The following is a 15,443-nucleotide window of genomic DNA, read 5'->3' on the forward strand; positions in this document are numbered from 1 at the left end:
CTCCAGTATTCCTCCAAAAGAGAGAACTACAGCACCACTAAGTGCCAGCTGATACCAGCAGACTCCTGTGCACATCTTCGCTCCTTCGGGGCAGGGCAATTCCCACCAATATCCAAAGCTCCCCGCCAGCAAGCACTGTCCATCTCAGCTCCGCACTGGTGACCCCAGCGGAGCACAGGGCAGCAGACAAGGGGCTCTGTATTCAGAAAAGATCAGCTTGAATATTCTAGCTGTGTTGCTATATGCTTTATTCGATTAGCACTGACCAAATACACCTACTGTAGTAATTCCCAAAGAGCAGCTCACCGTTCTTGTAAATATTTAATACAGTGCAGTGAAATATAATCATTTGCAAAAAAGCATGACTGCAGCCAATCTGAATTATTTACTTACCGGTGGGAAATCAAAGTCTATCTGGTTAGCTAAATTTAAGATGTAGTCGATTCGAAACTGGTTCTCTGGATTGGCTAGTTCAACTGGAGGTGCCAAATTGCCCATTGCTGTCACTATTGTCTGCAAAGAAAAAGAAAATATTGCAGAGAGTGCCTAAATAGCTAGCCTTGAATAGTTAAAAACAATAGCTTGCAAGTTTACCTCTATAGCTTCTTTAATATTGTTTTTAATATCCTGAATTTTCATTTTCTTCTCCCTGTAATAAAAAAAGAATAAATATATAAGCCATAAAACCAGAGTATCTTTTTGAAACAGAATATGAAGTATCCTATCAAAACTGTATTGTCACTATTGACTCAAGTGCTCTCAGTCACTGAACACTTTTGAAGATAGACTTGATTAAATATCTCATAACTCTTCTACTTAAACAGTAAACGACTATTTGCATCTAAACATCAGTATCTAATCATGCTTAACTAAAAATTTATGGTAGTGTTAGACTGTGACTACGACTGTTCAAAATCAAACAGATTTGGACTCATTTGAACGCAAAATACTAGAGATATGTGGACGTTATTTAGAAAAGCACGAACTGGAAACAAATAGATAAAAACCAGTAAGTTATTAAAAGCAGAAACAAATGAAAAAACCTCAAAGTACAAAAAAATTACAGCACAAAAATGATGTCATAGCAGAAAAAGCTACAGCAGAGAACTCGACCTGACAGAGACATTCGACCTGACAGTTTAGACATAAAACACAAAATAAATAAATAAAATAAAGTGCTAATCCAAATACGTAAAATTAGCTTTTAACTACAAGCAGAAGAGTAGGCTAGAAAACCACTTGGAATCCTCTATATGAGCACAATTATTTGGGATAAGCTGCAGGCAAATTAAAAAGTGTAACAGGCTCATGCAAGCTGGAGTGCAAACCATTGCCTCTGCTGGATTGCTGTTATATTTTATGTCAAATCTGACAGTTGTTATTTGCAATGCTAAACAGTGCAATCATAAGAAGTGCACGATCAAACCTTTGGTGCAACCAGGAATCAGCATCCTAAAGGTATTACTGGTACTGAGTCTGTGAACTGTACCTTAATTGTAAGGCACTATGACAAATCTTTTACATGATTAATTTCTTGCTACACACAGCACAGAATTACTGCTTTTAGGTAAACCAAGTTAGCCATGAAACTACTAAAAAAACCTACCTAAATTGTCTAAGTGGCCTTTTGATGTTTGTTAAGCTATTTTTATAGAATACTTCCATCATTATTATTATTATTTATACCAACTGGTTTGTTTTATTTATTTTGAAAACAAACATTTTCCAGCACAGTATCCCAGAGACATGAAACTACCACCAGTACATTTTCTTTTTTTTTTATCCTTTAAAAGCTAGTGCTCACACTTTCAGTTTACAGACCACAGCTTGAAAACCCCATTTTACTGAGTTAATTAAGTACTCGCATTGTAAATGCTTTTTTTATCACTTTTTCCTTTCTATAATCATTCACAACCAACAACCAAAACGAAACTGAAAGCACATTCACCAATCAAGAATGCAGAAGAACAGCAGGGGGAAAAAAAAAAAAAAGTGCTGCTTAAATAACACGGCAGACACAGATGTCCTAGAGCAGCGGGAATTTTGTTTCTCATATGAAAGATTAATGCAACTTTTGGAAAAGACGGAGTGATGGGAAACGCCACCGCGCCAGCCGCATGTTCCACTGTCATTTTCATCCGGGCAGGGAGGATCTCGCTGTACGTTCTGTAGTTGTGAGAGCGTGGCTGCAATGCCAGCGCTGCTCCGACAGACAAAAACCAAACCAGCGTGTCGGGGATGGCTCAGCTGTGCAGGGAACGAGCCCGAACCAGCGGCAGAACCCGGCCAGACAGAAAGATGATAATCCCTAAACAGCAGCTCCTCATCGCTGGCCACCACTTATATTCTCCAAACTCTGGGGCAGGGTGAGGAAGGTCAGTGAAGCTTGATACAGAAGGAAAACAAAATGATCAATCATCAGATGTACATTCTTGGTTTCCCTAGACTTCTTGATCACCTACAGACCACCTTATTCCCAAAGGCCACCAGGCTTTTGCTTTAGGGATTTGGCACCATTGATGGGAACAAGGCAGTGACCCAAGAAAGGCCAAAGGCACTGAACTAAGGAAAATAAATAAGACGGGAAAAGAGAGGAAAAACTGAGGCCTTCTCACCCTCTTCCTTCCCACCTTCAATGCTTTCGATTGCCCCAGGTCCTAAGGAACTCTCCAGTCCACAGTAGGTGCACAAATACTGTATTTTTCAGTTAGTGCACATACGGCTGCAAAAACATCAGCCGCTTTCCTTTTTTAAAAAATGGAGTTCCTTTCTTAAAATATGTAAATAATGGTATGAAAGCAGGAAATGTTTACCATTGACAGTGTAAGCAATTTGTCTGGCTTGATTTTTCCTCTGATTTTCAGCTGAGTCTTGAATTTAACGAACAGTTATCCAGATTCTGCCCTATTGAGATCAAAGGGCAACCGACATACTTAAATTTAATTGAGACACCAATATTTGTAAAGGATTAAGTAAAGAAATAATATTCAGTCATTTTGCTTTGTTTTGGAACATCATTAGAAAGACACAAGTTTAGAAAGTCTTCTGATATTATTTATTTATTTTTTAGCAATCTGTAGTTACATTCTCTCCCCTAGAAAACTTGCAGATAACAAAGTATTAGCGAACTGCACATTTACCTGACTCTCCTGTATCACACAGTAAAACACATTATTTTTATTATAGGTTTTGGTCAAACTTTCAGATTTCTACCTCTTCACCAATCCTCACACAACACCGCAAAGTGATAACGAACGTGGAGAGATGTAAAACTCCAGCAATTAACAAACTGCTTGATAACCATCATCATCTTCACAACAAGAACACTCATAGTTCCTATTTCTGGTTTTGTTGCCATGGCCCTATAGCATGCCCAGTAAACAAGGAATCTTATTACACAGCAATGAATGTATCATGTCATTTTGTGTTTTGTAATGTTTACTAAGCATAAATTTTCCATGACAATGAGATACTTTATTCTTCTGGAAGCCAAAATGTTCATCCATCACAATCACTAATCCAACACCTTACATACAACTGTCACTTCTCTTAAAAAAAAAAAAATAAAAAGTGAAATTCAGTTTATTCAGGAACTAATGAAGTGCAGTAAATAAAAGCTAAGCCTCACCTCTGCTGTCCCTTCGCTCTGCCAGAACCGGCTTTGAGAAATCCCCGCTACGTTGCACCTCAAATTTCCAAAAGTATTCGAACTTTATTTCCCTTAACCATGAAGCCTGAATATTCACCTTAGAAACAGATTCTTGCCTTTTTTTTTTTTTTTTTCTTTCTTCCTTTCTTGTTCCTGGGTGCTGGCACAATGGCCAAAACTACCAAAGCAAAAAGCTGGGCTCCCAAAATGAGGATGGGGAACGGGACCACGGGCGCTGGGTTACCCGGGTCCGGAACCACGGATGCCTCCGCAGGGCTGCTCTGGCTCATTAGACGGCGGGGGTTAATAAGGTCGCATGTTTAATCTTGTTTAAAACTTTTCTTAGGCTGCGTAGGGTAGGCCAAACAAAGCATTAAACTCTATTAGTTGAGGATTAGAAGAAAAATCTCAAATCCTGCTGTTTTCAATATTTAAATGGGCCAAAGCAAAGCCACATGGAGCTTTCAGGAAAACTAATAAAGTCTATTTTAGGTAATATAAAAAAATATGAGATTTCAATTCAAATAACATGAAATTTGAATAATATAAAAGGTCAGGAAAATAAAATATTCCTTGAAAACAAATTTAGTAAATACTTCTCCACCTGTGGCTCAGCTTTACTATAAAAACAGCAACATTTTTACTCAGGCTTTGTAAAATCTTATGCAATGAACACATTAACAAGCAGATAATCAGAAAGCAAACTAATTTAATTTTAATGTTACTTTCTGGTTTACCTTCCAGATAATATTAATAACCACTACTTTGAACTTGGAAAAAAAAATTAATGCTTAAAAAAAACATTCCAGAGGATCAAGTATTCAGCTCATCCAGTATAAACATCTCACAGGTAGAAAAGTAAAAAAAAAAAAAAAGCCATGTTGAAATGAATGGTAAAAACAAGACATGTTAAAGAATTAAAAAAACCCAAACCCAACCAACCAACAGACCAACCAAAACACACACACACACACACTTAAAAAAATGAAGTGATAAATCCTGTGACCCCCTTATGCCATTAATCTAAATTACTGAAAGCAAAGAAGTTTTAATTCCTTGGTCACTCCTGGCAGGTTATGAAGCCACGTGCCTCGTTGCAAAGTTCTGGTTAACAGAGTTCAGACAAGATTGAAGAGAAAAATACAAAGAACTATCTGATTTAAAATCAGAATGTAGTATATTACTTCCTTTTTCCAGAAAAAGATAGATTCTATGAACAGGAATGAGATTATACATTTCTTCAAACCCTACAAACCTATGATGAGATAGTTGGAAAAAAATCTGAAACATGTGGCGTGCAAAGCAACAACAAAAATTACTTTTTTCCTTTAGAAGGAGAGACAGCCATAATAATATAGTACTTAAGACATATCAATTATTTAACTTAGTGGGGAAACCCTAAACACATCTCCTCCAAATGTCCTGATTATGCAGGAAACTCCACACTTCAAATGTAAGAGTATTTTGGAACCAAACATTAGACACGTCAGAAAGAACACTGTGAAGAGGTAAATTTAATGCTGCAGGATGCATTGTTTGAATGGAAGTAAAAAGACTTTGATCAGATAATATGCAACAGAAAAAGGCTTTTAATGAGGGTAAATTATGATTGCCAATTAACTTCACTATGAACACGGCCTAAAAAAACCCGAACATACCCTGAAACACAAATACTGATAATGTGAATACAAAATATTGGAACATTCTTTGCATATTGCTGATACAAATGCTAGTTTTCGTTTAGGAAAAAAAAAAAGTCGTTTCCTTTCTCAATTTGTCTTTTAACACATGAATTCATATGTGCAGCCTTCGTATAATAAATAATGCCAAATAATGGTTTGCAACTCAATAGTATGCATAGGTTATTTCCCCACAAGTGAGCCTGCCTAGAACCCAGAGGGCGTGAGCAGCACGGCCAGGGTGCTGAAAATCACTGGGTTTGTGTTCTATAATCATCCCCCCAACCATGTTAAAATGTTCTTTATTTATTATGTTCCCAATTTTTTGTAGTTATCATCAGGACACTGTTGCAAATAATCAAAAAGCAGAAGTTTTCTCTTTAAACTTGTATTTCAAAATGTACATGCCTGGAGAGTACATACAGTCCATTTTAATACGGTATATTAAAATGTAATCACATTACATTAACACAGAGCATTAGTCTTTGTCTTCTTTACAAGGCTATAAACAACGTGGCTTCTATCACCTTCAGTGACTGGTATAGAGCATAAATCACCTTTAATTCTGAAGCGCTGTCAAACTTTGCTCGGTCTTGAACGTGCTGACATAACTCTAGAGAAAAGCTTCCCTTGTTCATGCAAAGCACTGCTGCTTCAGTGAATCAGTTTGCAAATATAACAGCCAGAATAAAAATCTTACAAAACAACTAATTTCCCTCTGGCTTTTTAAAGCAGAAAACAACCTTGTCGTGTCTCAACGCACATGCACCTCAGTTTGCTTTCCAGCTTTCTGCTCATCTTCAAAAGCCCAGCACAGTTACACCCTGAGAGCAAATGAAAAGTTAAAATATCAATTTCATTTTGAAAACACCATTTCAGTACCCTTTCAGTGCACTTTACAGGCACGAGTGCTTTAAACAGCTGTTCATCTAAATATGGTGTCTTGGATGTAGTGAAACATGGTCATGGATTTCATAAACATTCCATAAAATCTGCATTAAAACATGTTTACTGTACCTTACAGAAGTTAACTAAAAGGAAAATAGCTCTACCTGTCAATCTGCCTCACAAAAACAGAGCAGTGCAGTCGAGATCTTCAGACACAAGACCACGAGCAAGGAAACTCAATTAAGATTTTGCTACCAATCCACATTATAAAAATTCTGCGGTACTTCACTATTCAACAATAGCAACCTGAGTTATTTCTAACAGAATAACATTGCAATTATCTAAGAATATAACAGCTAGAATGGCAAACAGGGCAGAGGCCAAGTTAGAGACCCATGAAAACGGGAGAAAATAGGCATCTAGAATATTCAGAGTGAAGCTGAAATAATTCATCTTAGACCTATGACAAGGTACCAGTTTTACAGACAAAACTGCTAAAACACAAGAGCAAAAACCACTGAATATCCTTTGCAAATCAAACTCTTCATTTGTATCACACCACAGAGATACCTCAGTAATTCTGTCAACTTCAAAAAGATCTTCTGTTCTGTACCGTTCGAGACCAGAAAGGCCGAGCCCACGCGGTCCCAGCTGCGGCGCAGTAACTGTGCGGCTTTGGCCAGGAAATCTCATTTAGTTGGGTCCTCAATTGCAGCAGAATTGAAAGAAATTTTCTAACCACATTAATACTCTGTTCTTGATAACTCTGTCACCTTGTAAGATGAAATAAAGCTACCCAAAGGCATAGCTAGCTGACAAAATGTCATCTAGGGCACCCTACACAGTCCATGCTGGTGACGCTGACCACGGACATATTGAGCATCTCACTGTTGCTGGATGCAGAAATGCAGTTTCCCTTCCCTGGTACTGTGCTCTTCCTCTTACACCACCTTTCCCCCCCAATGTCTACTTCACTTTGAAGATTCTTGGTTTTATTTCTTTGTGATTCTGGGTAACAACAAATTGTCCCATCCAGCTACCAAAGATGATTTACTGTTAGAAGAAATAATAATAATATTGGAAAAAACATTATAAAACTGCTTTACCATTGGGGTTTTAATACGTTATGATATTTACCCATATGAGTTACATGCATGTCTTAATATGTGGCCATAAATAGCTGAATATATGATAAGAAATACATGCATATAGAGATACCTTCTATTTACAGAATGACAGAATCATTATCTAAGTTAAAAGGCAAGAAAAACGAATTACTGAAGCACTGATAAAAAGTGTATCACGGTTGTCACAATAAAAGTTATTGTCAAAAAATAAATTTAAGATGTAGAAACGTGAAAGCAGAGATGATGTTTTTGATCATTATTTACACTGGAGTGTTAGGGGCCAGGAGTGTGACTTGTTTCTTATCTCAGGGAACAGTACCACGATGAAATTACTACAAAACTCTAAAAAAAAAAAAAAAAAAAAAAAAAAAAGAAAGGCATCCCTAAATATAAACTTATTTAACCCAACGTTTAGGTTTATTTGGTGATGTCCCAGGCGCAAAGGTTAAAGGGTTTTTTATTCCGGCTATGCGATGTGAAGCCTGGAGAGCTGCGGGGCAGGACCAGCCGGGGCACAGGGCACCTGGGGATGCGGCACAGAGATGCTGCTCTGGCTCTAAGCCACCCTGGGGCTCCCCTTCAGCTTTGCAAATTCCTACGTAAAACCAGTTTAACTGGTTTACAGTCCCTTTATACCTGTAAGTGGCACAAAGAGACCATCACAGACCCAATATGAAGCAGCATAATTCTGCTTATGCTGTTCCATTTACCTCAACTAATTAACTAGCAATAGTTTAGGTAAGGAATGAAAATAAGTGTTCGCAAAGAGCTCTGTGATGTAGGAGGTTGACAAAGAACCTTTAATTCATACCGTGCAACTAAACACCTTTGTGAACTGCAGACTTGGTCTCTAGTTCTTCAGGCACACAGATGGGGGATAACACACCAGTTTCATTTTCTTGCTCTCAGTACAGGTAATTAAGCATATTACAATAAAAGGAGTCTTCAAAAGTGTAGTATTCTCTCTAGGTACTTGATACAATAATTAACAAGGCTAGAGTCTTCTGAGTACACTTAGCGGTTCTTTTCTGGTACGGAAGGACACCTCTCAGAATCAGGAGGATTCGAGTCAGACTTGCATCATCTTGCCTTGGACAATTCACTGTTTTGAGATAACCATTTCAAACTGCTGTCAGGAAGCACAAAGACATTTTCATTTCTTTCTTTATTTTAGCGCTGCGAATGTGGTCATTACTAAGACAGAAAATTAAAAAAAGGAGAAATGCACACCGACCATCACCTTTTTGAAGCATTTACGTCCAAGTGAGCAATAGCACTGAAATGCAGCACACGACACCTCTCAGGACATCCTCTCCGCTCATTGAAGCTGTCGGCTCGTACAGCCATCCTCACAGCAGATCCAAGCTCCTAGAGTCTCCAGAGTTACCTGTTCAGGTCTATTGATCTCTTCATGTCCGGAAAAAAGACTGTTGTGTGAGTACACACTGACCAGACACTGCAGCACACACGGATCAAGAGCACCCGCTGTTAGAACGGGAGTATTTGCTGGGCTGCCCCTCACCTCATCCTTGGTACCGCGGAGATTTTGCTTTAACACCCAGGCAGGTGACGGCAGCGTTATTGGGGTCTCGTTCTCGCCTTAGTTTTCAGGCACTTTCAAAGCACTTTTGTCTCACCTTTGAAGCACCGATTTGATGAGCGCCCTGTGAGTTTCATTTGCTCTGACGCTATTTTGTGAACATCTATATTCTAGTAATTTCTTTGGCCAAGATTGGCCATGAAGCTTTCCACAGAGGGCAATCACGTCCCAGAGCTCTTCAGGGGTTCGTGTGTAAGAATGAGCAGAATAGCTCCTATAATGAGCAATGACCTCACTGCTACTGAAAACTAAAAAAGTACACAGCTGGCTAAGTGCCAATGTTAAATGGAAAGAAGCCCTAAAATAAAAATGGCTGGAACACTGGATGCCAAGTAAGTGTGCACACAGATCAGCCCGAGCAGGATGTAACACGGTAGGGAAGGCAGCAATGAGACAGGGAGAACATGGTCACTGTGAAAAATCTCTTGGGTTTTTTTAGTGATTATCTACATTATCACCTGAAACACTTCTGCTGTGTGACATTGTAGATGGGTGATCTGGAAGGTGCCTTTAACGTGACAAACACCAAAGTTTTTAATTCAAAACTCCGCGGGTTAGCAGGTAAAACACAGATTTTGGAAGGAGACAACGGCACAAAAGAAAAAGAAAAAAGAGGAAGGATCAAATTTATACAGCGTGGTGTCTTACCAGAAACAAGGTAAATTCTACAAAACATGATTCTACAAGCATTCGCTGTAACTTCTGTCTGAACTACCTACTGGTATTCCCACTCCACCTTTCCAATCTCTTCATTTAATATGACTAAAGGCCACTAAAAACGTAAAGAGCTTTGAATGTGATAACAGGGCTTTCCAATTTCACAACGAGGACAACTGAAATAGCTACTTTCTTCTGTCGTTCGAAAAAGATTTCGTGCAATCAAGGTTTGCTAACATAACGTGAAAAATTATTGCAATATTCAAATGCACACGTACTCATAAAGATTCAAATTTAAGTGCAATTTGATCACACGAATTCTTACAGATACATGTAATCAGGGCAAATAGAGAAGTGTCACTGGATCACCTGATCAGGACGATTTCCCCCGTTATTTCCAAGGACAAAGAGCTGTCAGGTACACACAACTTTAGTTGTAAGCCTTAAAGAGTTGCCCAAATGCTTACAAACTCAGCACTGTCAAAAGAAACAACAATCCCTGCTGATTTTAGCTTTTGGAAAGTTCAAGTTCAGAGTCATTCTTAACAGCGTGCTGTCACACTGAAATGGTGATTTCCATTATACACCTCATTAAAATCCAGATTTCAATAGAAAGCTAGTTTTGTGAAAATCCTTACAGATGTCATGTTTCCGTGTAAACAACTAGCACAACATTCCCCTTGAAATCTCCAGGAAAACAAAAAAAAAAATCTTGTGAAATTTGTCAAGCACTGTTAGATTTCAAGAGTTGCAGTTGTGTATTTATACTTCCAGGCAGCATACGAATTTACTACGACTGTGCATGTAAACTGCATTTTTAGAACACAGAGTAATTAAATGTTGGAACGAGCAAATCTGAAAATCCGTCCCTTAAAGATGCAGGCTGGTGCACCGAGAGGCAGGTGTAACACAGCCCGTAACAAAGCAAGGTGCTGACAACTTTGGCTCTAATCCATCAAAGCACTTAAGCACATGTTTAATTTTAAGCACATGAGTAATTCTATCAACTTTAATAGGGCTACTCATGGTTTAAGTACTGTGATGGATGGGGGCCAGAGTGTGCAGAACCTTTAAGAATGCTGCATGGCCTATGTTATACAAAGCAAAAATGGCATTCTTCCACTGAACAATTAAGTTATAAAAGCTTTGGAAGCAAAATTTACCATGAGTTGAACACAGCTCTCCTTATGTAAACACAGAGATGCGAGTTATTCTGCAGTCTTTGAAGATAAAATACGATGCAAGTTCTCATGTGCGAGATGTTGTTGTATCTTTAGTTTGCCCTTCTTTTTTCTCTGACATCTGTGCTATGGCCGTATGTCGCCCATGCCCATAGCACTTTGCTTTGAAAGGGAGGATCACAGCTAAGCAGTCTTATGCAGAAAAGACCCCAAACCTAGCTACTAGTTACACTTCTTAAGTAAGACGCTATTGTAATAAATGGAATTTGAAAACATTAGTACTACAGCCTTTCAAATATAAGCTTGCCAATATAGAAACCAATGCAATATAGTTTCAACTTTAACTGGCTTCATAGTTCATTAACTCTTCTGCAACATCAATTATTTTGGATATTCAAAGCTGTACAGTTGCCTCTTCCATACACATATAATGTGTGGTAAATTCAGATGTTTTTAAGTAAAAATATGATTTCTTCAAAATATTTTATGCAGTCAGTGTTAAGGATGTTAAAAAAAGAAAAACACCTGCTCTGCAAATTTCTAGCTAAGACAGACTCTGTAGACCAGAGGTGACTGACTTGATCTCTAAACCATTCACCAGAAAATTCCGGATCTTGTTTTATCTGAATATGGCTCCAAAAATTGTTACCAAGTTTTAGAAAACAATTTTCTAAAAAAGGAAGAGAATGGAACAATTTGAAAAAAATCCTTTACAGACATTTTCCAGGAGGTTGAAACAGCCTCACTAAATAGTAACACACAAGAGACATCTAGTTTTATCCCTGTACTCATAAGCTGGAAAAGCTCTAGAAAAACTTTGGTATATGGCCATATTGTCCCTAAGGTACCGTGAATTTTAACAGCTTCTAATGTAATATCAAGTAATATCTGCTTTGAAACAAACAATGGAGGAAAAAATCAAAGTCAATTAAATGCCCCCTGTACCCAGGGACCAACTCTCCCCCCGTACCAAAGGTACCGTTACAATTTCTGTCTGCTTACTACAAGTCCCCAGTCAATAGCAAATGTGTAAGGGAAGTGTATGGTTAACGGGGAAACAAATCTCTTCTGCCAAACGTTGCAAGGATTCCAAACTTTTGCCTGGCTTTAGAGTGGAATAAAATTAAAGCTGATTATTATTTGTCTTCCCTTCCCTACCATAAGCGTAGCATACAGTATAAAAACAGAGCAGCTAGGTGAGCCGTTCTACTTTCCTTGTGGTGTAAGTTACGGGGACTAAAAACTTATTTTCAAGAGTAGGGAAATCAAAGGCCATACAAGACCACTCCTTGTATGTCTGCCTTGGTTCTAATGCTGTCCCAGACCTTTAAAATAAAATCTATTCCCTGATTGCTACCAGGCTGAATTTGGTACAGTCCAGCTTTTGCTCTGACTGCTCCTAATAGACTTGATCACGCCTTCATTTGTCAGCAAGTATGACTGAGAACAATTGTGTGTTTAGGTTCGGGGTTTGCTGTTATTTTGCTTTCTTCTTTTACTTGTTGGTGAACATGCAGCAAAGAGAATACGAAAATAAATACCTTTTTTTGTGGATTATGTTTTCTGAGACATCTTCAGCAAGGGAATTATATACTACTATCTATTAGATGGAATTTATAGAAAATTAAGTACATTACTAAGAGACTTTAAATTTCCCTTAAATGCAATTCAAAAAGAGAATGCTTTGAATCTATGTCACTGTAGAGTCTCTAATTTTTTGCCAGAATTCTCAGCTTATTAAAACAGTGTGTACAGTGTGGTACATCAACACGTTCTGTAGGGCTACTACTGTTAACAGTTTTAATAATAATTCTGAGAATTTCTAACTTTAAAAGCTTTTCAGTTATGACAATAGAGTTTTTTATTATTATTTTTGTATACCAAAGTCTCTAGCACTTCTGCTTCACCTGTGTACATGTTCCACAGCAGTACTGGCTGAAAGCACAAGTGTCTTATCCTTAGAGGTAAGGGAATAGAGACAAAGTGACTACGGCTCCAAAAGGCAATTCAGAATAACCATGACACAAGTAAGCTTTTCTCCAAAAATCACTCAGGAGTCTAATATGATGCTTTGACCTCCCATACGCCAGAAACCAAAGAGCAAACCAAAATAAAAAACCACCACACACACCTCCAAAGAAGCTACATGGTATTACTCTAAGCGAATTCCTCAGCATCACACAACTCTCAGCTAAGGTCATCTTGTTTCGGGTTAATATGTCCAATGCTTTTAACACATTTTTCTAGTCTTTAAAATAAGAACCTCACTGTGTCCTCAAGGCTTCCAGTAACATATTGATTAATTTGGGCTCTGTTATTCTAGATTTAAAGAGAAACACAGTTTGATTCTGTTCCAAACTGGAATTCAAAGCAGTTTTTTCTTTATTCAAGGTGGTTTTACAGTATTTTTCTCAAAGCCTCAATCATTGTTAAATGATCTCCCTTTATATCTAGCACAAGTGTCCACGAGCAGGTAATCCTCAGCAGAGCAACTCCACCAACATTCACTAGAAACAAACCACTCAACTCCGTTACCCCTCAACACCGAGGTTTATTCTTACAGCTCACACGAAGCTTCACAGATTAACACCCAATCTCACGTTTGTAAAGGGCAGGTTTGCTAATGCCACAGTCACACAACTTCTTGTTCATTTCTACACAACTATATCACGAGACAATGAGAATTAAAACAAGCAAAATTCAGTATGACTTATTTCCATCAAAAGAGCATTTGTATAACAAAATCTAAACTCCCGCATACAGAGTTCCAAGCAACCTGACTGCATTGCTATTTATATAGTATCTCCCACATCACTAATGTTACTACTGCATTTTTGCTGAGATGAGACTGTGCCAAGAGGCAAGATTGCACGAGACGTGGACTGCACTGCTTTCCAGAGCTGGGAAGTGCTCACACCAGCTACGACGTGCAAAACAGCTGGGGGGGACAACGCAATGCCGCTGGGGGGAACAACGCAACGCCGCTGGGGGGGACCACGCAAGACTCGCAACAGGGAATCCAGCAGAGAAAATCTGGTACAAGTCTCAGCATCGTTGCAAGAGAAAATTCAGCAGCAAGAAGCACGTTAGCCTAAAGCAACATTTGCTTTTTCTTACGGAAGATCCCCCCACGTGGCTGGGTGACACCCGGGCCTCTGCAGACAGTAACTGTAACCCCAGAGCTGTTCTAACACCTCCCGCGACCTCACCTGGGTGACCCTTTCCTCCAGGGAAACAGAAAACTTTGCCCTCTAGATTAGTGTGTTCCAACCATAAAGCTCTGAGGTGCAATAACGTTGGCTCAGTTATAGCAAAGGGTCATTCACATCAAGTTAGGGCTGCCCTCAACATAGAAGAAAAAGGTATAGTTTATATCGTTAAATGGACGACTGAAGTATTTATGTCTCCTACACAGCTCAAGGGAAACTTTTGTGATTACTGGTCTCAAAGAAAGAAGTCAAAGAAGCCCAGACTCTCCTGATACAAAAGGATACAAGTTTTAAAATCTGATTTCTGATATCTTAAAATCTCCTATTGTAACAACCAACACCTATGTCTCCTGAAACTGTAAAATTACAGGAGGAAAAGCTTCCATTTCACCTCACTTGTGCAATTGCCAGCCATTTTACACAATCAGTTTCATGTTCTGAAAAAGCTTTCTCTGGTTTAGTCCCTTGCAAAGTTAACAGGAGTGAAAAATCACTTAAAAAAATAATGATCTTAAGAAAGGCAGTCTCTACATACAGCCAAATTGAACTTTAAACTCATTCAAAACTTAATTAAAATTGTAGCTGCTAGCACGCGTTCCTCATACACTCAGTAAAGCTCCAATGTATTTACACACAGACACCTTGACACACTTAAGCAAGTGAATTTAGTCTCTTAACAGCCCAAGAACATGGAAATTATTGAATTATAATGAAGTTTCCACGCAAAAGAGATCAACCATGCTGAATTTCAAAGCCAGCATTGGAAAGAGTAAGCATAATGCATAAGTACAAAGAATCAAATTTGTGCATAACCAAAATTCTCCAAAAGCAACTTAACACCAAAACCAAACTGGTCTCAAAGGCCACACCATGCTGGTAACAAGCCCGAACTCTGATCTTTTACTACTATTTACCTCTGATAGTCTGGATGCTTTATTTCTGCACAGTTTATATATGTGCCTTTATAAACCATTTCTCATATCCATGCTTTAAGGAAAAAAGTTTTTTGCAATACTTCTTTGCGTATGTAATTGCAATCAAACCAGAAGAGGACAGCACCTGAGCAGCGGCACCTGAGCGGCTCCGGACAAGAACTGCTCGGCTGATAGGAACACCATTCACCCCACGAGAAACCGGCCCCAACATAAAATCAATTTAAAAAGTCAAACAAAAACCAGTCTTCTACCTGGAGGTTTTAAGATTATATTCTATTTTCTACTTAGACTGGAATGCAACGTTGAAAGCTGAATAAAAATCAGATATATAAATAGTTCCTGACAGCAACACAAAGGTTTTTCTGGAGAGATTAGCAAGAAGTACAGCCCGGAGTTCAACATGTATCAGGCAATAGCTGCCTTCAAAGTATTACACAGATTTCTATAATTAACATGATACGAAATACTTTCATTTCTTTTCCAGTCATTAAACATTTTGCACTACCAGAAGTGAAGAA

At 38.4% G+C, this 15,443-nt stretch overlaps 1 protein-coding gene across 3 annotated transcripts in view; it reads right to left on the reverse strand.

The window, feature by feature from the left end:
* Nucleotides 1–15,443, reverse strand: part of GNAS (GNAS complex locus) — a 152,323-nt gene that overhangs the window by 57,718 nt on the left and 79,162 nt on the right. For all 3 annotated transcript variants that reach the window (XR_010607028.1, XM_065645348.1, XM_065645349.1), the window contains exons 3-4: nt 595–649; nt 394–513 (exon numbers count right to left, since the gene is read on the reverse strand). Coding sequence is in view for 2 of the 3 variants with exons in the window: in XM_065645348.1 (XP_065501420.1) it covers nt 394–513; nt 595–649 (175 nt within the window). In the remaining variant the exon portion in view is untranslated. The remainder of the gene's footprint in view (nt 1–393; nt 514–594; nt 650–15,443) is intronic.

The sequence above is a fragment of the Caloenas nicobarica genome, chromosome 15 (genome assembly GCF_036013445.1).
Source record: "Caloenas nicobarica isolate bCalNic1 chromosome 15, bCalNic1.hap1, whole genome shotgun sequence".
Taxonomy (NCBI): domain Eukaryota; kingdom Metazoa; phylum Chordata; class Aves; order Columbiformes; family Columbidae; genus Caloenas; species Caloenas nicobarica.